We start from the raw sequence: 26,105 nt of genomic DNA, 5'->3' as shown, positions 1-26,105 counted from the left end.
AACACAAGTGTGCTTTTCTTTCTTCTGCACAGAAAACCATACACCTGTCCTCTCATACACCTGTCCTCTGAATCTGGAGGCAGAAGTCAGAAAGATGACATTATGGATAGTATTGATGGAGAGAATTGAGGTTTTTTGTTTCCTTTTATTCAAGTTGGATGACTATATAATTTTTTTAAACTATCTTCCTGGCTTTGGTATGTATTGTTTTAATATTGCAGTTTTTCCTCTTACGTGGTAGCTTAAAAAGTTTACCTTAAGCACAGTGAAAGGCTGCTTATGGCGCTGCTTTTTAACGAAGAAAGTATTCTCTCTTGAAAATGTTAAACAATGGCTGCACTTCTAACATTTGTCTTTTTTGTTTTTCAGTTCTCATTTTGTACCTGCTTAGCCTGTAAAGAAAATGGAGCTTAGCTAAAGATGCATAAAAGGCTAAAAGATTATTTTTGATGATTCTAGACAATCAGGTTAGGTGATCATGTTATGTAAAGTCTATCTTCAAGAACTGCTTCCTGCCTTATCCTGCTACCAGAAGACTGAGAACCTCTTGCCGATAGTTTTTGTCATACCTTGCTGAATCTTGTTTGCAATCAGTAGGTCTCTTAGTTCTTGAGTCAGTGTGGTTTAATTCAGATAGCTTATTTTCCTTCTTGTTCTCCTTTATGTTTGTAAGCAGAATTTGAATTTTCATTCTGAACAGCATTGCACTAAAAAAACACAAGTGAAACTCTTTTAGTCTTGGTCCTTGTGCTCTTGGACTTCCTAGGAACCTTTAACTTGTAACTGCTGTTGTTCATCACTTTTGCAAAGCAGTGAGTTCAATGCACCTGTACTCAGATGAGGCTTTACTAGCATCATGCAAAGTGGCGTTCTTATGCTCTTTCAACCTGCATGGAGGATCCTCACTTTGCTTATCAAAACGTCATAGAATGGTTTGGGTTGGAAGGTACTTTAAAGATCATCAAGTTCTAGCCTCCTGCTGTGGGCAGGGACACCTTCCGCTAGACCAGGTTGCTCAAAGCCCCATCCAGCTTGGCCTTGAACGCTTCCAGTGATGGGGCAGCCACTGTTTCTCTGGGCAACCTGTTCTGGTGCCTCACCACCTTCATAGTAAAAAATTTCTTCCATATATCTAATCTCAATCTACCTTCTTTCAGTTTAAAGCCACTACCCCTTGTCCTAACCCTACATGCCCTTGTAGATTCCCTCTAGGTACTGGAAGGCTGCTATAAGGTCTTCCCAGAGCCATCTCTTCTGCAGGCTGAACAGCCACAACTCTCTCAGCCTGTCTTCATAGGAGAGGTGTTCCAGCCCTCTGATGTTCCTGGCCCTTCTCTGGACTGTCTTCAACAAGTTTTATGTTGGTGGCCCAGAGCAGGATGCAGTACTCCAGATGAGGTCTCACCAGAGTGGAGTAGAGGGGCAGCATCACCTCCCTTGACCTGCTGGCCACACTCTTTATGGTGCAGCCCAAGATACAGTTGGCTTTCTGGGCTGTGAGGGCACATTGCACATGTTAAGCTTTTTAAGAACCAAAACCCCCAAGTCCTTTTCCTCAGGGCTGCTCTCAATCCATTCTCCTCCCAGCCTGTATTTGTGCTTGAGATTGCGCTGAGCCATGTGTAGGACCTTGCTCTTGGCCTTGTTGAACTTAATCAGGTTCACAGGGGTACATCTCTTGAGCCTGTCAAGATCCCTCTGGATGGCATCCCTTCCCTCCAGTGTGTCAGCCACACCATCCTGATACCCCACTTAATTATTGTTATCTTCATCAAGGGAAAATAAATTAATGTACTGCTATGTTTGCAGCAGTAAATATTAGTCCTTCAGAGTTTGTATTTTGTGAGGACCACATGTACTTTATAATTTTACGTTGCTTGATGCTTGAATCTCTCTTACGTGGTCTTTGCTATAAGTCTTTAGTACAAACCACCTGTGGAATAGTGAAAACCTTTAATTGTCTTCAGCAAATTGCTAATATGGTTCTAACTGTAATCCTCTGGGAAATTATAATGCCTTTTCTTCTGACATGAGCACTCAAGGGGTTCACAGTGCATTGCAGTGGTCTCCAACAGGTGTACAAGACAGTTCATTGTGAGCATGGGATGAAAATAGGGTTTTTTGTAATGTTAATAAAGTACACAAAAGATATCCAGAAGCTGAATCTTTATCTCATCCTTTAATTTTTATTTTGTACTATACACAATATTAGTATGGTAGTACACGTATATAATTTATAAGTACATATATATATACTAGGGATGCATGCTCAAATTTTTTTTTTTTTACTGATACAAGTGTGCAGTCAAAAGACTGTGGAGACCACTGGTGTAATGGATCAGGGAGCTGATTCAGCACATCCAGTGCAAGATTTGGTAGTTGAGGGTGTGTTCGCTTTCTGTAAAACATACAAGTTCCCAGCTTCAAGTCAAAAATACAAATATTACCACAAGAGAGAGCACAGAAGTTTACCTCTTCCAGCAGGCCACACTTGTACTATCAAATGATACACTATGAACAGCACTCAGTTATTTCCAACCTCTTTGCAGGAAGGAAAAAAAAAACAAACAAAACAAAAAAAACCCCACAACACAATGAAAGAAGGAGGGAGTGAGTGCCTTTTCAGAGGGGTTTATTTTTTTTAATAAACAAATTTTAGTTGACATTGTCAATATCAATGGCTAATTCAAGGCCAGAACCTGAAAGAGTAGCAATAACTTCTCTCTAGCTCAGCAGCTTTCCTTTAAGCATAAGCTATTGCAGAGCTGGTTAAAGAGGAAGGTGCTGCAGAATTCATTTTCATCTTCAGATTAACTTTTTCCCTTTTGGTACTGGATTTGGTTAGACCTCAGATAATCTTCAGTCTTGAAGAACATTCTTGGAGAGGAGGTTGACAAGATCAATATCTCAGAATAATTCAAACCAGTGTACTATATCCTATGTTACATCCTTCAGAATTTTTCCAAAGGCCCCATATAATACTCATACATGAGCAATCACAAACCCTATTCCCTCCTCTTTTTGGTACAGGTAATAACAATCACAGTGTGGTCATTTTTTCACTACTAAGAATTTCTTTTAAATAGTTGACTTAGAATTGTTTGCCCTTCAGTAGCTATCCATAAGGTATCCAGTTCTTGCAGCTTGAGCACATGGAACGTCTTTGATTTACTTCTATACATCAGCATGCCGATTAGGCCTGATAAACTTAGTGAAATTTCTTTTTATGCATAAAAACTAAGATGCATTATCTATGCCCAATAAACTTAACTGACTTAAGGATACAGTGATTTAAAAAAAAAAAAAGTTAAAATTCCTAAAATCCAGTTGTGACAGGCAAGCATCTCCCTTTTATGTTTGTTTTGCTAGTGAACTTCTTCAAATTAACTGCTTCTGTTTCAGGTTACTTTTTTTTTTTTTTAATTCAAAGAAAATAGCAACATCTGTTTGAGCTATAAAGAAACTGTGATGCTAGGTTAATGTTTCAGCTTACTCTGAGGATTTACATGGTAGAGAAACTCATGAGGCTTTTCAGAGTATATTACTCTTGAGCTGTAGACAGTATGGCAACTTTGACTTAAATGTAGTGCTGTGCCAGTACAGTATAAGTGCTGGGCTGTATTTGTGTACCAACTCTGCTCAGTTCTGGCTCAGACTGTGCCAGTAGCTGCATCAAAAGGAGTGTGGCCAACAAGTTGAGGCAGGTGATTCTGCCCCTCTACTCTGCTCTGGTGAGACCCCACCTGGAGTCATGTGTCCAGCTCTGGAGCCCTCAGTACAGGAAAGACATGGACTTGTTGGAGAGGGGCCAGAGGAGGCCACCAAGATGATCAGGGAGCTGGAACAGCTCTCCTGTGAGGATAGGCTGAGAAAGTTGGGGTTGTTCAGCCTGGAGAAGAGAAGGCTCTGGAGAGACCTTATTGCAGCCTTTCAGTACTTAAAAGGTGGGGCCAGACTTTTAAGCAGGGGCTGTTGTGGTAAGACTATGTGTAATGGTTTTAAACTAAAGGAGGGGAGATTCAGGTTAGGCACAAGGAAGAAGTGTTTTATGACGAGGGTGGTGAAACACTGGCACAGGTTGCCCAGAGAGGTGGTAGATGCCCCATCCCAGGAGACATTCCAGGCCAGGCTGGGCAGGGTTCTGAGCAACCTGATCTAGCTGAAGATGTTCCTGCTCATTGCAGGGGGCTTAGACTAGATAGCCTTTGGAGGTCCCTTCCAACCCAAACTAATGTATGAGTGTATCATCTGGTACTTCATGGCACGATGTTAAAAGACAGTAGGGTAAATGTAATTTTTAATGAACTTACTGCACTTAGAACTAGATTTCTAATTAGGCAGGGAAGATTTATTAAGGTTACTGGTGCATAGTGTGGTACACTTGCTCCCTATCCCTCACCTCTTGAGTCAAAAGTGCATCATACTGTTTTGCAGAAATTGATGAAAACTGAAAGGTTTTAAAAGCAAGAATTCTTCATACTCCATGACCAAAAAAGGTTAATTTGGAAGCAAACTGGAGGATCTGTTGTGTTGAAAACAAGTTCTTGAGCAAGACTGAAAGGGATTATTTTTTGCACTTATAGAACATTGTATTTCTCAGATTGTATTTGAATATACAAAACTGCTTTGTGAAAGGCTTGTTAACAGGATTTAATTATCCTCTTATACAATCTAATGCTGCATCTGCTTAATTTTGGAAAACAAGAAAATTATATGAAACACTTAAAAGGTCTTTAACCATTATAGATGTATCAGAGTTCTGTTTTTCGGATAATCAGGTGAACACTACCTGTGTTTAGAGCCTGGATCCATTTTTCTGAGAAGTGTGATTTCTCATTTCATGCCAATGTATATCAAAATGAATGATGATCAATGCACAGTAATGAATAATTACTTTGATAATCATTCAGAGTATGGTGGTTCTTCTGGAAAGGATCAAATATACTGGTGCAATAGGGAAACTAGTAGCTTGGTTATGGAGAGGCCAGGAAATGAGTGATCCATCAAAACCAGAACTGAGGTGTATCCTTTGGGGTGTGAGATAGAGTACATGTATTTCTTCCTCCTAAGCTGGATGGATTGGTTGTCCATATACTTGTGTGGGATGTCATGCCTCCTTTTCTAGGACTAGATGTTAATGGTGCAACTTCCTGTTAACTAGAACAAGTGTAGAGACTGGCAAGTGAAGGTGTGGGGTGGGTTGTTTTTTTTTGTGGTATTTTGTTTTTGTTTTGTTTTTATGGTGACAGACGATTTTGACTGTTCCTCGACAGGAAGGTCTGACTTTACCTACAGTATTTCTGGGAGTGTGGAACATAAGCATTGTGGGTCTACCATGAGGTAGCCACACTGCACAGCTGCTTAACAGTGGTCTTTTCTCAGTTGTTTCTAATTCTCATGATCAACAACTTGCACAGAGTATTCATGTCATCCTGTTCTTACAGGGGGATGTATGAATCAGAACGTGAAGACATAGTGAGTTTTCTTTATCTTGATACTTTTGCAAAATGCTCTTGTTCTTTAAGTAATGTTTTTAGGATGGAGAAAAAAAATACTACTTATATCCTACTACAGATAGGATAGCACTCCTGCATACCTGCAGATGGCAACAAAACTTTGCTGCTATGTCATGTGTAAAAACTACTTGAAAGGATTCCATCTGATCAGACCATGCTGGCTGCAGGCTTTAAAATCTCTGCCTTTGCATGGCTACCTAGATTTCAGTGCTTTCCTCTGGACCTTTTCTTCTATAAATATGGCTAATTCTTCTCTGTTAGGAATGCAAATGTTTTAATTTGAATTTCCTATGCTGATGTTATGACAACTAGATCAAGTGGTGCTGACAGTTACTGTTTCCAGAGGCACTGATCAGTAATTTACCTTGAGAGACTTCATGTGGTGCTTACGAAAGCATTGAAGCATTTTCTTTGCTTATAAAGGGCTGAAAATTCAAAACACCTGATGATGGAGTAGAGAAAGCAGATAGAGGAAGGATGCGATCACCCTTGGAATGTTTTGCAGTAGTCTAATGCCTGGATTACTTAAGTGACGTGACAAGTTAGTGGCTGTGGAGTACTGCTATGACAGTAACTTCATCCATCAATTTTCACCAATTAAAGTACTTTTAAGTGTGGGCAGTTTTACTGTACTTCATTCTGAATTGATTCCAGACCTTTTCCTTCAAGCAAAAGTCTACCACATTGTAATTTGTATCCATCCCAAATTAGGAGGGGAGGATCGTAATCATCTCCTTAAAGAGAAAAGTCCATATCCTTCATGTGGTTAGTAGGCTTAGAGCTCAGTCAAGAAAATTGTATGCCATGTAAAATGTGGTGAGCTTTATAAACAAGGCTTCTGTCTATCCTTTGTAGGCATACTACCTTGCAAGAACAATAGTTTACTCTTAAGCTGGAATAAATTGTCTGAGTAAATTTCTTGATGAGTAGTATTGCTAGCATGATTAATACATCATACTGCTTGTAAGAGTTGAGAGGAAGAATGGATGATTCTCTATCCCTTTAAAATAATTAATGTGTAAATGATTTCTAAAATCAGAATAAGTATATATACATACATACACTTACAGAGAAAATTGCTTAATGTTTCTTTGTTAAAAGCAGTATTGAATTGCAAGACACTGAAATATAAGCTGATGGCAGAGACATGTAGCTAGCTAATTCCTCAGTTGACATGTTAATTGTAACTATAAATTTCTGGTGTTTAAAATTGCTCTGCTGTAATCAAAGTACAACAGACTTTAATTTGAGTTTAAGATAACATTAACATTCTGAGTTTGATGCAATCTCCTTTAAAATCTCTGAAAGTAAATACCAGAAGCATTCGCTGCTATGTTTTAAATTTGTTGTTATAGAGAAGGTAGCCAAAGCATTTAAGTTTTGGTCTCTTGGATGCAAATTTGAAAATTATTTCTTTTAATTCGGCCAATGATTGAAGCTGTTAATGTTTGATTCCAAGAAATCCTGAGTTTTAAGAGTACTTTATCTCTGTTGCTGTAGGTGACTGCTGTGTGACATGTAATGAATTAGTAGGCTTTTTTAGGTAATGACTGTAAAGATACTTGAACCACAGTATAGTATTAGTATTTTACATGTGTTTCAAACAAGGATTGGAAATGATAAATTCTATTAGCAAATGGCAGTACAGTACTTAATATTACTACCGAATTTTCCAAACTGCCATCAACGGCTAGCCATTGCACAATTAATGGCAATATTCCTCCAAAATGTGTGATTTTTTTTTTTTTTTTTTTTTTTTTAGTTTGTTTTTTAAATAAAATTATAAGAAGGCTTTTAGGCTGTCTGAGATGTCTTGAACATATCTTTTGCCATGTTTTGTTTTGCATGTGCTTTCTGACTCTTTTTTCCCACTGGTAGCAATACAAATCACCCAGACTTCCCATCTAAGTCCTGAAAAACCTGAACACCTGAATCTCTTTTGCTAATTTGACGAGTTTATTTGTAACAGATCAATTATCAGAAATTTGTAAACTCTTCTAGGTGTCTGTGGCAACATTTAAGTAAAAGGGTAACTGTGTTCTCTTGGATTGTCACCCTGTTTTAAATGCAAAGGATTCAGACTATTATGTCTCTTACTAAGATGTAGATTAGTGATGCAGTTAACATGTTGAAGGTAATAACCTTCTTTTAGAAATTTTTACTTTCACTGCTCTTTTATCAGGTTGAGGGCTATTAGGAAGCATTAATCAAGAGCTGGGCACACTAGTTCTTGCTTTCCACACTAACTCATGATGACCCTGTCATTGTCCTTGTCCCAACAGAAGAGTTGTGAGGAAGAAATTTAACTGCATGCAATATTTAATGTTCAGTTGTGCTACAATTTCTGTTTTGTTTTTTAATTTACTCTTTATGGAATTATTTTACTGAGTTTATAGTCTTTCCTATTCAACTGTTACTGTGTAACAAGGTGACGATTTTCTGAAAGTATTTAGAGTAGGCTAGAAATAGAGTTTTTCCAAAAGCGGGGAGAGATGCAGACAGCGTATGTTTTTTTCCCTTATTAATTTGCTTGCATAGGCATTAAGTTTCAGTTGTGTTAATTTCCATTTCCTAGGTCTAACAAGATTCTTCTGCATGGTTTGATAGGTCTGAATAGCAAGTTACCTTTCTTAAGAAGTAACTGTTCCAGGCAGGTTTGGATATTGGTATTTACTCTATAGTTCTGGGGTTTTGATGGGAGGGAGGCTTAGGTAAATGAAAGCAATGAGGATATCTAACAAAGCTTTAGGGTTAGCAGTTTGGAAACAGACCAGTATAGAAAAGAAAATAGCTGTTTGTCAACAATAGTATTGCTAGTGTTGCTAGTTTACAAAATATACTGTACCTGCTAGTACTAGCTGTTCCTTAAGAAAGTGTTACATGGAGTAAGATGTTTTAAAAGTAATTACTTACAATACTTGCTCCCTTTTATATCTGTTTATTTCTCTTACAGAAAGCACTCAAACTGTCAGACCTGGCAGAGATGGTTTTTAAACTTAGTATTAAAAACTCACTGTGATTTGTTGTTAGTCTGCAGAGCAAAGTTAACAACAGTACCTCAGCCATTTTGAAAAAAAATGATTACAAACACCAGCTGAAGTCAAAGACTGGTGAGAAGTTATTTTTCTTCTTGCATATTTAGGTACTGAAATACTTTATCAAGCAACTTGAATGTCTGACTGAGAATAAAGTGTTAATCACAGGACTTTCTTTTGTCCCTGGATCATCCTATTGTTAGTCACCACTGGAAAGAGTCTAGTCCCATACTTTTGACGTTGACCCTTGAGATATTTATAAACATTGAGATCCCCTCTCAGCCTATTCTTCTTCAGGCTGAACAGACACAGCTCTCTGTGACTCCTCATAAGAAAGATGCTTCAGACCCCTGATAATCTTTGTAGCCCACCACTGAACTCCCTCTAGTAATTCCTTGTCCTTCTTAAACTGGGGAGCCCAGAACTGGACGCAGTACTCCAGATGAAGCCTCACCAGGGCAGAGTAGAGAAGAAGGATAACCTCCCTTGGCCTGCTGGTCGCATAGGAAGCATGTTAAATGATGGGAGCACCATGTGCTCAGTATCAGAATATGTAAGTTCGAAGTAGTTTGAAATGTAAGCAGCTGTTCTCTTGATTAAATGTAGTGGGGTGCCATTTTTATATTTCCTTGCAGATACTGGAGCTTGAAAAGATGAGTCACTTTTCTTTAACATTTTGATAGTATTGATTATTTAAACCAGCTTCAGTACTGTATCCTACTAAGACAAGAAAAAGCTACTCTTGTGAAGCTTTTCTGAGGAATTCACAGGAGGAGAGGCCCATAGTATATGGCATGTGCTAAATCTGTAACTGGTCGAACTTTAAAGATGGAAAAAGAGCAGTTAAATGTTCTAGTCTCAGGTGCTTCTTTGGCCTCCTCTCTTTGCACATGATAAATGGTAATAGGAAGGATTAGCTAAAGAAGTTAGTTACTGCCTGGGACATGCCAAATCAGGCAGATTGCAAAGAAAGTGGTCTGCCTCAAGAAGAGTAGGGTACTCTTAGATACAAGCTTGCTTGTTGTCCTGTCCTTTACTTGGGTCTTCCATGTTGTGATACTTGAAAAAAAACCAAAAAAACAAAAAAACGAGTTAATGTGCGTTTATTCTGGTACCACCTCATATAGTTCAACATAGTCTAAGTATGGTGCCTTTAACATGGGATCTAGGTAAGTTCATCACAAATAAATGTGTTGCACGACATTAACCACTATGAAGAACTCTCAGTAAAACTAAGCAGCAATTTTTACTGATGAGAACCTTTTCCATGCACCAATGTATTTCAAACTATGTGCAAAATATCTCGGATGTCTTCTGGCTAACAAATTTTTCTCATTACTAATCCGCTTCTAATAAATGTGGAGGCTATTCACAATTGGCACAAATAACTTATTGTTATGATCCAGTACTGGAGATGAAATAGTATATTATCTGTACTTTTCAGTACACTGTGATACAACAATGTAAATTTCTGTGTAGGAATACAATTTAACTGTTTGTTGGCTAAACTCCTATCAGTATATGGTAGATTTGTCAACATGTAAAAGTGCAAGTGAGCACTATAACTCTGTTCTTTGTACCAATTAGATAAAAGATGTTATTTGCATTAAAAAGTTGTGTTAATAATAGTATTTCTGATCTGAAATGCTAAAACCTTATCTTTTATTTCCCCTTTTGTTACACCCCCTCCAAATCCACAGTGTGTTAGTGATTTTTACTGTTTATGAAGATCTTACCTTACATGTATTGCTGTTCTAAAATAGTACTAGAGCATTTTTTTTCCATTTAGTATGTTACTTGAGTAGAAGCATTGTTTCCTCATGAGCACAAGCATGAAAAATACTATGCCTGCTTTATTTACAGCTGAGGCCACAGTGGTGCTTTATTAATCTTGCATTAAAGGACTGAACTTGGAGCCTTGTGTAGTGGAATTCTTTTGTGCCCACACTCTGTAATATCTGTTCTCACTGGTGTTTTATTGGGCACCCACTAGCACTGATAACCAGCTGTAACCTTTCAGTTATTACATTTTGCATGTGCTTCAAAATATTTTCCTAAGAAATATTGCATAGTGTGGAGAGACAAGACATACAGAACAAAACTTTCTTGTGTTCATAGTGTGCATATCTTGGAGCTGATTTGGTAACTGATAACTCAAAATACCAATTGTGAGCCATTATCTCTTTCCCAGAATAAAACAGGCTGAATTATGGGGTTGTTTGAGCACTGTAGTAAAATAAATGTGTAGCTATGACATGATGGTTGAGGTTGGTGGTGAGCTCTGGAGGCCAACTTGTTCGTGTGTGCAGATTTTACCAGTACCTGGCCAGTCATGGTCATATGCGGAAGTATGTGTGTATATATCTATATATCTATATCTATATATATATATAGATATAGATATAGATATAAAATATATAATCTCCACCTTCTCTTAAAACCTAAATGTGCAGTAAACAAACTTGTAGCTTATTTAGAAAAAGTGTTGTGACTTGGTATTACAGCATTAACTACTTCAGTCACATACAATATTTCAATATTTTAGGACATGCAGATGTAGGCTTCTTGTAGCCCTTCCTCGATCCTCCCTGACCAGTATTTTCAAATAACAATTTTGTTGTTTCTTATTAGAGGCATGACATGCCTTTTTGCAATACCAGATGTTATCAAATGTTGGCAGCTTTCTAGGCCAAAACATAAACCTGCTTAGATAATAGAAATGGGACTCCCTTTATGCAATGCTTTAAATTGAGGTTGTTGCAGATATATATAATGTGATGTGGGGTTGTTTTAATGAGAAACAGGAATGGATTTTATATGAAGGAATAATGATATACAGTTACACTGTTGCATGCTTGATCAGAGGCTTTGTTATCATGGTTGTGAACGTGTTTATTAACCTGTCCTTTGTTTTAATGTATCTCTCTTTCTTTTTTCCTCCACGCTTCAGAAGGTGGGTAGGGGGAGAACTGGGGATAAACTTCTAGTAAGTGCTGCTGGAAACAGCAGTATCCAATGAGAGAGACATTAATATGTCACCTGAAAGTGTTTTGAGGTTTCTTCCTGCATATCTAGGAAAGTCATTTGAAGTAGTCAAGGGTACCAAGCAGGATGTAAGCTCTTTCTTTTCTGTCGTGATCTTCAGGTGTGTCCAAGTTGGGCAAGAAGCCGGATGTGTGATTCTATGATTCTGTGACAGGGCCTGCCATCACCTCAGTTCTGATTTAGGGAGGTCAGCTAGGCTCAGCAAATGAGTGGCATGTAGCTGTATGTATGAAATGAAAGCTAGTTAATTATTCTCTTTTTTTGACATAGAGATGCTACAGTTAATTCCACATAAAATCTTAAATGTAGCAGCATCATAATTCTCTTTTTTTGTTCTTGCTGTTTTTCTTGTCATTCTAAATGGATCACACATCACTACTGTTTGATTTGGTTTGAGTGTGTGATTACAAATAATCAGCAATTCAACAGATTCATCTGGTCAAAGGTGGTACAAATTCCCCAAGAAGTTACAGCCATTAAGTTCTTGTCTATCCAGAAGAGCTGCAGTTCAGCAAACCATGTAATTCCTAGTTAGGTTTATTGTTGTCCTCTGTCTGTATCATGTGTAACATACATTACGTATCTATGCAGACATACGTATAAGAATATGTACATATATATCTGTACTTTTTAGTCCCTTCTGGAGACAATAGAATGTACTATTTAAGATACCTGTTTGTTAAAGGTAAATGTGCAAACTGATTGTGCTGCTGCCTTGAGGTGGAAAGCTTATGCCATACAGGATCTCCAGATGTGTTGCAGATACACCATTTTTATGATCATTTCATAATGCAGAGTCAGTGAGATAAATACTGACATGAGTCTGTGCTAATGACCTTTGGTTAAGGTTGACTTTTTTTTTTTTTTCCCTGTTTGTTCTGTTTGCTTACTACTGATTGTAAGGGGATATGGATAATACCCTTAATAAGTGACAGTTCTAAAAATATTTTCTCTGGACTCTGTGTTGGTGGTATATTTGGTTTTAATGTATCAGAAGGAGGAGGAATTTAATAAAGTATCTCACATTTAACTTTCATAGTGTGTCCCTACAACACAAAACATACTTTTTGAAGGAATAATTTTGGTCCAATCTGTTTTGTGTCTTATTTAAAAAATGGGTGTTTTGGCCTTTGCCTCATTGGGATTGAACCTCTAATTGCTTAACTGTTTTCTAAGCCCTCTGGGATGCAGGCTGCTTCACAAATACTGCTTGAGCTGGTTTGTTGAATAGTGTTCTCTGAATGGTATTCAGGCTCTTTCTAGTATATTCATGCTTTATACTTGTTGCCTTGGATAACATACTTTGTTAGGAGTGTTTTCTGCAGATTTCTTACAGCAACTGTAGGAGATATTTAAGTTGAGTTTAAACATTTAAGTGTTTGGCTGTCTTGGCAAAACAAAACTGCCTCTTGAAAAGCAAGCATGCAACAAGTATGTGTATTATACACATACATTTTTAATATATATCAGACAATTAAGGTCTTCGCATTGTAAGGCTGAGAGTTGAATTGTAAGGAAAAGCCACAAGTTGGTCTTTGTCCATGGGACTGATGTTTTCTGCATCTGTCATCCTTCCCTTTTAAACAGGGAAAAGTGTTTGAGAAGACTTCTCTTGCCTCCTGCTTGAAATGCCTCTCTCCCACCCTCCATTCTAGAAGTATCACTTTACAATCAATAGTGGAATAGTTTGCAGGGAAGTGAATTATTTATGTCCTGAAAAACTGGTCAAATGACAGCTAAGTCTGAAGTACATGAAATGGTATAGAAGAGACCAGTACCTTGTGGTAGAACTTTCAGATTAAGAAGTAAAACTTTTTGTGCTGTGGAAGTTGCTGCATTTGAAATCTTGTAACTTTTTTTCTAAAAGACCAGGTATTTGTTTCTTAGGCCTGCAGAGCTGATTCTTAAAAATATTTCTCTTGACTGCTAACTGTTTGCTCTAATTGAAGCAGAATACCTAAATTGTCTGTGTAAGTTTGTTTTTTATTCCTTGAAATCTGTGAGACGTGCCTCATGCAAGGAACATAAAAGACAAGCTAAAACTTTTGCTGTCATTCTTTAATTTTTCAGTTTGTGCAAGTAGTCAGGGTGTTTTTTGCAATGCGAGTATCAAATGCTCTCCCTGTTAATGACATAAAAGATAAACTTTTCTTTTTGTTTTTTTTCCTAGGAGCCTTTTGAAGATGGATATGCAAATGGTGAGGAAGGCACACCAGCTGGGGAAGCAGCAGCCACTTATACTCCTGACAGCAAAGGGGTGGTTAAGTTTGGCTGGATAAAAGGTGTATTGGTAAGTTTAGTGTATTGTACTTCAGTTTCTTGCAGATATGATCCTTCTAATAACCTTTTATGAGAGGGGCTGTGATAACACTGTATAAGTAAAAGATTCTGTGTATGATAGATGTGAAAAATGCCATAATTTTAGGAAGGGTTGCTGTTACTGGTACTGAATTTTAAGTAAATACTTCAGGACTTCAGCTTTTGAAGGGATCATGGCTTCTTAGCACAGGTTTTGCAGTTTTGAAGTTGCATAATTTCCAAGAAATAAAAAGATAACATAAGTATTCATATGTAGTAGAGAAACTATGTATGAATCTCCAGTGACAAATACAAATACGAATGGGGAGAATACACTCAATGTGTGTTTACTTTGGATCTGTAAAGTTTAGGGCTGAAGCGTTAGACATCTGATTTTTATTTACTTATTTTTAGAGAAACAAAAAATACTGTGGTGATGAGAGTATCTACCAGTATATGGTAAAACTTGACCAGGATTAAGTATTTAAGTCTTGACGAACCTTTGACCAAAAAAAAAAAAATCTTCTCCTAAGCTATGAAATTCTTAACACTAAATACAGTATGGTCATGATGGAAAAAACTTGAGTCTGTTCCTGTTTTGAGTAGTGAAAAATTAAGGGTCACGTGAGGGATTTCATTACTAGAATGTATTAACTTATTTTTAATATTTTCACAAAGAGAAACCATGATTAATACATACTTAAAAGCTATAAGAGTTTATACTGGTGACTGCAAATGCAACAGTCGATTAAAACATGCTGAACTTGAACATTAGGAATACCTAACTTCAGTTCAGCGAGCTTCCACTGTATATTAGCAACTACCTGACAAGTCCTGAAGTAGCCATATTCTAGGAGATTGAGAGTACCTGTGGTACCTATCAAACAGGTATTGTGGATTTCTGTTATTTAGCCCAACAGAGAACAGTTTTTTCATTTTAAAGCAGGTATGAAGCCGACTTAGAATTATTGCTTACAGAAGTTGTCCAATACAGAATTTGAGTTTGGAGAAATTCCAAGCATTAAGGAGTCAGAGAGTAAATGTAGCTGACCATTTTCTTCCAAAGTCTATTGAAAAGTTTCAAGGAAGATGATCTCCTTTTCAGTTTTTTCAAAGTTGCAATTAATATTTACTAGTAGGCATAAGCCACGTGGGTGATTTACATTTTGCAAAAGACTTTAAATCTCTGAAAACTTTTTACTTTTGTGGTTTGGAGAGGTCCTTGTCTCCCTTCTAATCCTAATAACCAGCTAAGCTTCCTGTAGGACTGATATCACACGTTTTAGGTAAGAGAGTGACCTAGGACTTGCTATTAGTCTTCTGTCTAAATTCTGTACATTGCAGACTCTATTTTAGTGAGGATAAGAGTTTAAAAAACAGGATAAAAAAAAATGAATACCCCACATCCTATTAGTGTTCAGGTATGTTGTAAGATACGAAATTTCTTGTACTGGGAAGTTGTGGGGGTTATTTTTTAAAAAAAGAATAAATTATTTAATTGAGTATTGCTTTAGTGCATTTTTGGGGGGAGATTTGTGGGAGATCTGAACTGGGGTTTTAGACCTCACAATCTTATACTTAGTCATGTATTCTATAGCATGAATTTTGGATCCTGAAAGCTGGGATCTAAATTATTTTTATTGTTTGGTCAAGACATACTGCAAGCATCAGATATTGAAGTACTGTAACTTAATCTATGTTCAAGGTGGTAACTTTTTAATCATCTTCAGGTTCCTTTTATTTTTTTTTAATCAAACCTAAACTTGTCTAATTAAAAAAAAATCTGATACTGTGAAATAATTTGAAAGTTGGTGGGGGAAGACTGCAAGATAATTTCAACATTAAAAACTAAAATGAAGAATTAGTGGAAATGACAGCTGATATAAGACCTAACCTATGTAAAATTTCTGTTTTAGGTACGATGTATGTTAAATATTTGGGGGGTGATGCTCTTCATCAGACTATCATGGATTGTAGGACAAGCTGGGATAGGTATGTGTAAAAATGCTATATTTTTATTTCAGCAACTTTAAAATCTGATCCAAAAGAGGTGTTGGTGCTGAGCTTACACTTCAAAGAGGAGCAGAAAATGACCTTAATATTGGCAGTTGTTAAGGTGATTTACCTTTATCAAAACTTCAAGCAGTATGAAGTTGCTTAAACTGTCTCATTTAGCTATCAGGTATGCAAGTTAAAATTGTCATTTGCAAGTCTTTAGTGAATTGTAGAGAGAAACATTTGATCTGTGGTTATTATAATCTACTTATAGACTATGTAGTATATGAACAATTTTCTTCAAAGACTTCTTCTGGTGTTGGACTGCAGAAAACATCTCATCTGTAAAACATGAGTGTTTCCTTGAAACTCCAGGATACAGCTTTTACCTTGCTGATTAAAGAGAACATTTATCCAGTTCTGTTTGTATCCTGGAAACTTCTCTGTACTAAAAGGGAGTGAAGAAGCCTTTTGCTTGAATGTGCAGGACCACAAACAGTAAATTTGTGTTATATTTGCAAGACTAATTCTTTAAACCAAGTTAAGTTGAAGATTTCTAAGTTTTAATACTGCTGTACTTAGACCTTTTTTCTCCTTTTTCCAAAAGGTCTGTCTGTGTTGGTGATTGGAATGGCCACTGTTGTGACAAGCATTACGGGACTGTCTACTTCAGCAATAGCCACAAATGGCTTTGTAAGAGGAGGTAAATCTACTTTCATAAAACTTTTAAGTCTTTCATCACTCTGAAATGCACACCTTGAGGATGGAACTTCTAATTTATTTTTCATACTTTCAGCATCAGGGAAAAAGCAACATGGATTAAATGTATGGAAGAGTTAGTTTTCTGAGGAGCAGAGTCTTCCTTATGTACTGTATTTGATTAAGCAGTTGTGTAATTAAGTAAAAGTCAGTAATTAGCCTACTAACTTGATTTTACTAATGGCTTTTCCTTTGTGGAAAAACATTATCTATTCTTAATTTTTGGAATACAGATATTTCAAGAAACATGTATCCAGGAATGAATAGGGTATTAATATTATTCTGCATTTACACTGTTGGTCAAGAGTGTGCATTTGTGCTTGTATGTATTCATATCCTGAAATAAAACTTACTAAATACATCCTATGAAAGAATAAGCTATATGTATACATGAGAGCATATGAAAAGATCTGCTGTTGTTCTATCATGATTTTTCTACACATTAAAGAAATTCTCCAAACTCTTATCTCTAGCTTTCTTAAGAGTGATGGTTTTCATTCTCTTTCATGGTTTGCATGCTTTTGTCAGCAATTCTTACAAAATAGTTTTTGAGTGGTTGAAGCCTTTGACGTGCTCAAGCTGCTTCACAACAAGACTGCTACTACTAGAAAATGTGGTGGAATTAAAATAAAAGCTTATAAAATTATCTTAAGAATGAAGAGGAAAAACCTTGTTATCACAAAGTAAACAGACCCAACAGGAAGGGTCATCTAGGAAGCTTAGCATTATGCCAAGCATAGTTTCTAAATAAATGCCCTTTCTTTTTTCAGGCTGCATTATACATACTGGATTTTTCTGTTGTTATGAGAGCCATTTTTTTTAGGGTCACTGTTGCAAAATAATACTTCATTAGAAAATTTGAAGTGCTAAATGGGAAGAACCGTAAAATCAGTTGTTCCTCTGAAAACCTTACAGTAATATTTTTCTTATGTTAACATTCTTGTTTGCAAAGCTGGGTACCTACATAACTTTAGTACAAGAACTGTAATGCAGTGAAGTTAAGGATTTCCTGTTGCAAATTTGTAGTGTACACTCAATTGCTTTAGGCTGGAGCTGTAGGATATTTTTGCTTCTGAAGAGCTTAGCCTTAAATTTGGGGAATGTGCCTTTGCTACACTTTTAAAATATTTTATTCTTTATTGCTGTAGATACTCAGTGTTTCATTTGTCACATGTGGAACCTGAGATAGTGTATTCCTCGATCTCAGAAATACAAAGAAAAATACAGGGTGTTTCAAAAAATAGGACCCAATTTCAAACTGAAATTACTTTGAAATTGAGCCTGTCTTCTTGAAGCACACTGTGAAGTGGCTCTGTGATTGTTTGAGTCCCATTGGAGGGCAGAAAATTCCCTTAACAACAGAGCTTTAAGGAACAGGTTGCTGAGGTTTGGAACCTGGATTGAATTTACTACAGTCTGCTTTGGCAGTTTCTGGAGTTATAGCTAATGAAAATGTGTCGTAGTAGAACTAAGCTTAAATGCTTTGAATTTGAAATAAAAACCCCAGTACTACTATTGCTTCTGGCTTATAATTTGTTTTTTAACCATAGAGCTGGATGCATAGCTGAATAGTCTAATGTGTTGCATGAGTCAGGCAATTATTTTCAACTAGTATGTTTTCATAAAAACTTGAAATGTGTCACTCAAATATCAGTGTGCTTGTTCCTTAAATATTGAGTTTTGGGTTATTTTCTAATACAACAGAGAAGATGGAAAAATAAATTGCATCTTGTTCATGTAAACTTTAAATTGCTGATGACTGTTTATTTTTAGGGTCTTTCATGTAGTGATTTTTTGTCTTTTTGTGTTGCAGGAGGAGCATATTACTTAATTTCCAGAAGCCTAGGGCCGGAGTTTGGTGGTGCTATAGGTCTGATTTTTGCATTTGCCAATGCTGTTGCAGTAGCAATGTATGTTGTTGGCTTTGCAGAGACAGTTGTGGAGCTGCTCAAGGTACATGGATGATAGGGGTCATACTCATTACATTTTCCTTTATGCATATTGGAGCTGTCATCTAATCACAGAATGTTTTGGGTTGGAAAAGAACTTTAAATGTCATCTAGTCCACCCTCTGTGCAATGAGAAGGGACATCTTCAACTAGATCAGGTTTTGCAAAGCCCTGTCTAATGTGACTTTGAATGTTTCCAGAGGTGGGGCATCTGCCACTTCTTTGGACAACCTGTTGCAGTATTTCACCACCCTCATAATAAAAATTTTCCTCCTTATATCTTGCCTGAATCTACACCCTTTCAGTTTAAAACCATTACCCCTTATCCTATCACTACACACTGTAGTGTAAAAAGTCTGTCCCTATCTTTCTTAGAAGCTCCCTTTACATACTGAAAGGCTGCAATAAGGTGTCCCTGGAGCCTTCTCTTGTCCAGGCTGTGAACAACCCCAACTCCCTCAGACTGTTCTCACAGCAGAGGTGTTCCAGCCCTTTGATTATCTTGGTGGGCTCCCCTGGACCCTCTCCAGCAGGTCCATGTCTTTCCTGTACTGAGGGCTCCAGAGCTGGACACAAGACTCCAGGTGGGGTCTCACCAGAGGGGAACAGAGGGGCAGAATCACATGCCTTAACCTGCTGGCCACACTCCTTTTGCTACATTTGGTCTTCCAGGCTGCAAGTGCACATTGTCAGGTCACATCCAGCTTTTCATCCACCAGTATTGCCAAGTCCTTCTCAGCAAGGCTGCTCTCAATGCCTTCATCCCCCAGACTGTAGTGGTGATATCAGGGGTTGCCCTGACCAGTTCAAAGACATGGAATGCATGATTTGAAACTGGGCAAAAAACAAAGTACATGTGTCCTTACAGGGAATTTAAAATTAGTAAATCTGTGGTATAGAGGTTAACTCTACTAATAAATTACAGTCAGTAAAATGCTGTAGGGAAGATAAGTGCTTGATAAAGTGTATGATTGTATTTTTTTGTTTGTTTTGTTAGGAAAATGGAACGTTGATGATTGATGAAATGAATGATATCAGAATCATAGGGGCTATCACAGTGGTTATATTACTGGGTATTTCTGTTGCTGGAATGGAATGGGAAGCCAAAGTAAGGAACCATTACCTTTGTTTTTATTATCTACTTCATAATTTTGATTCCTTTTTCTACCTCAGCTGTTTCATTTATTTTTAATATATTTACTGTACTCTGTATTGCATGCATGGTATGTTAGAAGTCAGTCAGTGGGCAGTTTTTGCAGTAGCTCTCTGTCTAGCTCTAGGATCTGCAGGTCTGGACAGCATTTCAGACCTTAGGCCGCTGTGCTCTGCTGGGAGCTTAAGCATCGATGAGAACCTAAAAAGCAGCATAGTTTACTCTTAATGGCACTGTTAAGTTCATTAATGATATTAGCCCCTTCCTGGCAATTACAGCATAACAAGAAAAGGTTAGCATGACAGTTTTCCCTCACTGGGAACTTCGAATGAGCTCTGTGCATGGAAAATGGAGGCCTAGAGCCAAAGCAAATCTGAAGTTCTGTACTTTTTGCTTACTCAAGTATTCTTACCTTCCCTTCTGCTCTCTTCTGGTTTTGTTTACACTTGGAAACAGCCGGACATGTGAGGCAGACACTTGGCACAGCACGGCAGAGGGTTGTGAACGTTGGTGGTGATGAATGTGCAGGAGGCGGCACCTGCTTTCCTCATCTTCTTGTGGCTGTGCAGGCTTAGATCATAGAATAGAACAGAATCATAGAATCATTTCAGTTGGAAGGGGCACTGAGGATCATAGAGTCCAACCGTAAGCTAACTCTAGCACTAAACCATGGCCCTAAGAATGTTGTCTAGATGCCTTTTAAACAGCTCCAGGGATGGTGACTCCACCACTTCCCTGGGCACCCTGTTCTAATGCCTGACAACCTTTTCAGTGAAGAAATTTTTCCTAATATCCAATCTAAACCTTCCCTGGTGCAACTTGTGGCCATTTCCTCTTGTCCTATCACTTGCTACTTCGGAGAAGAGACCAACACCCTCCGTGCTACAACCTCCTTTCAGGTAGTTGTAGACAGTGATAAGGTCTCCCCTCAGCCTCCTTTTCTCAAGACTAAACAGCTCTGGTTCCCTCAGCCACTCCTCATCAGACTGGTGCTTCAGACCCACCACCAGCTTCATCGCCCTCCTCTACACTCTCTCTAGTACTTCAATGTCCAATGAGGGGCCCAAAACTGAACACAGGATTCAAGCTGGGACCTCACCAGTGCCGAGTACAGTGGCACGATCACTTCTCTAGTCCTGCTGGCCACACTATTCCTGGTACAAGCCAGGATGCTGTTGGCCTTTTTGGCCACCTGGGCACACTGCTGGATCATGTTCAGCTGGCTGTCCATCAACACTCCCAGATCCCTCTCTGCCAGGCAGCTTTCCAGCCACTCTTCCCTGGGCCTGTAGTGCTGCCTGGAGTTGTTGTGACCCAAGTGCAGGACCTGGCACTTGGCCTTGTTGAACCTCGTACACTGTGATTGTGGAAACAAACATGTACGGATCCTAATATACCTTAATTCAGACATTGCCTTATTAGTTTTCTGCTCTGCATTACTAGGTAGTGTCACTTGCTCACTGTTTTCTGCATGTAGTGGGCATCCACAGTGTGATCAAAAATAGAGAAGAGGCTTCCTTGGTCTCCTTTCACATCTGATACTTGGTTCACAATAATTCCTGTGTTTTGCAGTGAGAGGCAACTTGAAGAGTGTCTTCCCATAATTGTTATAAGTTTCTTATGCTCCTACATCAAAATTATGACGGTATTCATAACTGAAATGAGAGAGGATTTTTTTCTCATTGTTGCTTCCAGCCTTAGAGAGATAGGTATCATAGAAAAAGTGAAGTGCAATACTTGGACCTATCAGAAAAAGCATCTGAAGAAATTGACTTAGGCATGTATTTTTAAATCGAACAGGCATGTTTCTGTAAAAATTGTTGACCTTTCTCAGTAGTCCTTCACTGTCTTTAACTTCAGTTTGTAATATCTTAATGCACCTGACATCAAACAGTACTGTTCTCCTTAATCTCAACAGTTTACTTTTTCTTTTGAATGAATTAGTTGTTATTAACCCTCTGGCTACTGTCACTTGAAGTCACAAAAAATAACTTGTTTTTGCTTGGTACCATGAACAATTCTATAACATTAGCTTGCATAGAAATATCCCTGTTGTTTAATATTTCTATGTCAAACCTGACCTATGGTATCACTGTAGTGTCATCTTTATTAGGGAACAGTCAGCTTTCAAAAATCCTGTGCTCAATGCAAAAAACAAGGCTTGTTGGCTTTGTTTCTGAATCATGGAACGAGGCAAGTAGGAGTGATGATAAGCAGCTGAACCTCTCAAACAAGCACTTTATGTGGGTTAATATACAACTTAGCCTAGCAAAACACTAGTACTTACCTCTTGATTAAAGTATCTATGATGTTCTTGTATGCCTTCTTCATGACTTGGAGAATGTCTTGAAAAATGGGATGAGAGGAATCTATAATAATGCCTTTTAAGTAGATCTAGAAGCTAAGAAGGACCTGGATCCTAGGAAAGCCTGCTTAAAAATATCTTTTCAGAGTTTGTGATCTCTTACCATTCAGCTCCTCATGTTGAAGTCTTAAAAGCCCATTCTTTCTTTGATACTTTTGAATATAAGGAAGATATTCAGAAAGTGCTCTTAGGTTCAGGGAGAAGCCTAGGTTTGTTATGGGATAAATCCAGTTGTGGCAATTGCTCTGTGGCAACTTGATGTTGAATTCTCTAGGCTTATTGAAGATTCTTGAGGACCCAGCTGCACTGCCTACACCTCTCACCTATTTACAAGGCTTGGCAAAGGAGACATCTAGCTAGAGTGCACAAACTGGTTTCTTCAGGTGGTCTACTGACTCTGCTCTTGGCTCTTACCCTTCATTTATTGCTTTGCCATCCTGTTTTCTTGTGAGACTGTCTGAACTGAAAACTTTTTGTGATTATCAGCAATGCCACTGTGCTATTGTGTATTAAGTTCTGATCCTAGGGCTGGAAAAAGAAGTTAAACTACAGATAGCTTCTCCTAAGACACTGGCATATGCCTTTAAAAGGAATCAAATAACGCAGAAGATAATAGGCCAGTGTGGTTGCTTACTTCAATGTAAAATCTGAACATCTCTTCAATGCCTGGATTTATCTGTACTCACACTTTAGAGGCATTGGTTGGTTAAAAGTGCTTCTTATTCCAAGTGTAAGGTTTATAATGGTTTTATTGAACAGTGGCGAAGAATTTGTTTTAATGAAAATGTCTCAACAAAACTAGAAAGTAACACGTAATTGTGGTAGTCTGCAGTTTGATTTCATAAATAAAGGTTTGAGAACATGAGAATGTAACAAATTAATCTAGTCCATTGCATAAAATAGCAAATAAAAGCTGTTTGATTTGTGAGTTAATAAAACTCTTAGTAAAATAAATATTGCATGCTAAAGTATAAGGCAAATTATTATGAATGTGGTTAATAAGGCAATACTCCTAGGATTTGTGTATGTTTAGCTCTTTTTCTTGTGAATTTTCTCAAGTCTGCTCAAATCCATTCCTTCTGAAAGGCTTATAGTGAAAATAATTTGAAGTATTTTTTCTTTAGAAGTATAACTTTGAGGGGTACAGTAATAACAAATTCTCTTTTGAACAGGCATTAAACTTACAAATTAGTCCTAGTTTATTAAAAAATCCTGGTATGTGTTGCTTGCCTTAATTATTTGTGGAAAACAAACTGAGGAGACTAAGCTGAACTTAGAGTCAAGTAAATATTTGCATTTTAGAACACCACCTTGGAGCTTGAAACTGTGGAAAGGAACAAGTTCTTCTGTCTGACTGCAATCATTGTGTGTTTCAGGCACAGATAGTCTTACTGGTGATCCTCATACTTGCTATTGGAGACTTTGTCATAGGAACATTTATTCCTTTGGACAACAAGAAGCCTAAGGGTTTCTTTGGCTATAAAGGTATGTTGGAACAGCTAGTATTGTAAACAATATCTTTGCAAAGAGGGCACATGCTGTCATAGTTAAGTTAAACTTCTAAAATAGGTTATAGTCCTATTTAACTATAAAGATTCATTTTCCTTATTCTTTTTGACTTCTGCAGTTTTGTTTCTTAGAGTTATGGGGCCAGAACTTGGTCTTGCATACTTAATATCAATTATATTACATTTTTTAAAAGTTGCATGATACTGTAAGTACTTTTTCTATTTTTTAAAGGCCATCTAAGTTTACTCTGAATTTTATTTGAGTCAAAGTGATGAATTAGGACTTATATGTTCCACCCTTAATTTTAAGGTCATACAGCTGTGACTTTCAGCTTTTTCATGGAGCTAATGCTGGCTGGAATGAGCTAATACTGTATGAATATTGACAGACTTAAATCTTTTTCTACAGCTGAAATATTTACAGAGAATTTTGGACCAGATTTCCGAGACGGAGAAACTTTCTTTTCTGTATTTGCTATTTTCTTCCCTGCTGCAACTGGCATACTTGCTGGTGCAAATATCTCAGGTGATCTTGCGGTGAGTAGTGAACGTACAAATATTGTTCACAAACACTGAGTGTACATTTATCTCTGTCATCACTGTCTGCTGACATTTTTCTTTCAGGATCCTCAGTCAGCCATACCTAAAGGAACACTGTTGGCCATCTTAATTACTACATTGGTTTACGTAGGAATTGCAGTATCTGTAGGTAAATAGATAATATTTTTAATTTTATCCTTTTACATTCATTCTGAGGGTGTATTTTGGTATGGTTTATGCAATTAATTATGTGAAGTCATTATGTAATTGACTTTCATGCATGGGAAAGTAATAGCCAGACATTTCTAATTATTGTTGGAGGTTCAATTTTCATCTGATTTTTATAGTTTCCTGAAAGGAGTGCTATTTTTCTAAGAGTAGTGATTGTTTGAGACTAAGGAGGACAAAAGACTAAATACGGATGCTCGTTTATTGCAGTTATTTATTTTAAAATGTTTACAATTTAGTGGTGAAATAATCCCTGGATTAGTAAAGTGTGTTTTCAGAAAATACTCACTGAACAAACACCCATATTGGTTTGAAGATGGATGATAGTCAGCTACTTATCTGAAGGGAATTGTGAGGGGATCAAACAGCTCTTTGGTGAGGATGCATGAACAGTCTTTCCCTGCTAGAGAGAGGAGAGTTCATATTACCTTAACCTGGGTAGCTCACCTTCAGAAGTGTTGTTGTGTTCAGAAGCATTGTCTGTAATTTATTTTCAGGTGGAAAGAGAAACAATCATAGACTTATCTTAGTCTTGTATAACCTCTGTTTCTGGGCTTTCCCACCCTGCAGTGATTTGAAATTATCTGTAGAAATTGCCTTGGGGCTTGATGCTCTACTGCTGTTTCACTCTAGAGCAGCAATGGTCAACCAGGTTTTTCCCACCCGTAAAACAATTCTATTCTAGTAAACTTAAGATTGTAATCATATCTGACATATATCTTGCTTGTGATGGAAAATGTTTTTATTTCAGTCACATAAATTAGTTTCTGGCAGCAGTAATCAGTTTTCTTATGTGAGAGACCTTGCCTTATCTTAGCTGTAATGCCTTTTGCATGAAATTCTCTTATTTATAAGGGTGCCATTGAGCTTACCACTAATGGTACTTCCATTCCAAGTATACCAGTCTTGCTAGTCTGCCTCTGTTGGCTAACATTGTACTGTAACTCTGCCAAATAGTTGCTCTGTAGTGGTTGTGCTTTATGCAGCATAATGACCTTCACTTATTTTCTAATTAGATGGACCACATAGACCTTTGTTACCAAATATGAATACTTGAACAAACATGAGAGCAAAATTCTCATTAATACTCATTTGTTAATGGAATACTTTTATCATCTTTCAACATTAAAAACATCATTTTTCATATTACAAAAGGAATAGTTTGCAGAACCAACAGAACATGAAATTGGTTGATGCATCAGAAATGTCTTACCTTAGTTGCCTCCTATAAATTACACTTAGAATTCTGCTAGTTAGAAAAGGGCAGTGCTATTGCAGAAGTCAGAGATTATGATATGAGTGAAATCTAGCTTTTTTTTTTTTTTTTTTTTTTTTTGAGGCATTGGATCACGAATCAGACAAATACAAATATTTTTATTCCTTTCCCCACACGCAGTTTCCCACTGGAAGCTTCCAGAGTGGTGACAAGCAAGTCATTAAAACTGTGGAATGGCTAGTAAATGTCACTGAGTCACAGAATCATAGAATGTGCTGAGCTGGAATGGACCCATAAGGATCATCCAGTCCAACTCCTGTCCCTGCGTATGACAACTCCACAGTGTGTCTGAGGGCTTGTCCAGTCTGTTGTTGAACACTGCTGGGGCCATGACACCTCCCTGGGAGCCTGTTCCAGTGCTCCAACACCCCAACACCCTCTGGGTGAAGAACATTTTCCTTTTTTTTTTTCCCCCTCATGTCTGAAGGGGAAGATGAT

At 37.5% G+C, this 26,105-nt stretch overlaps 1 protein-coding gene across 1 annotated transcript in view; it reads left to right on the top strand.

Moving 5' to 3' along the window:
* The window catches only part of SLC12A2 (solute carrier family 12 member 2), a gene marked incomplete at its 5' end in the record, with an annotated part of 60,821 nt that overhangs the window by 4,660 nt on the left and 30,056 nt on the right, over window positions 1-26,105 (top strand). Inside the window, 8 exons of the mRNA XM_080362449.1 lie at window positions 13,767-13,886; window positions 15,811-15,886; window positions 16,497-16,592; window positions 18,462-18,601; window positions 19,595-19,705; window positions 23,492-23,600; window positions 24,033-24,160; window positions 24,248-24,332. Of these exons, the coding sequence (XP_080218575.1) occupies window positions 13,767-13,886; window positions 15,811-15,886; window positions 16,497-16,592; window positions 18,462-18,601; window positions 19,595-19,705; window positions 23,492-23,600; window positions 24,033-24,160; window positions 24,248-24,332 (865 nt within the window). The remainder of the gene's footprint in view (window positions 1-13,766; window positions 13,887-15,810; window positions 15,887-16,496; window positions 16,593-18,461; window positions 18,602-19,594; window positions 19,706-23,491; window positions 23,601-24,032; window positions 24,161-24,247; window positions 24,333-26,105) is intronic.

This window comes from Nesoenas mayeri, assembly GCF_963082525.1.
Source record: "Nesoenas mayeri genome assembly, chromosome: Z".
NCBI classification, from domain to species: Eukaryota; Metazoa; Chordata; class Aves; order Columbiformes; family Columbidae; genus Nesoenas; species Nesoenas mayeri.
Note: the sequence above shows the minus strand (reverse complement) of the source record. Positions and strands in the feature narration are given on the sequence as shown.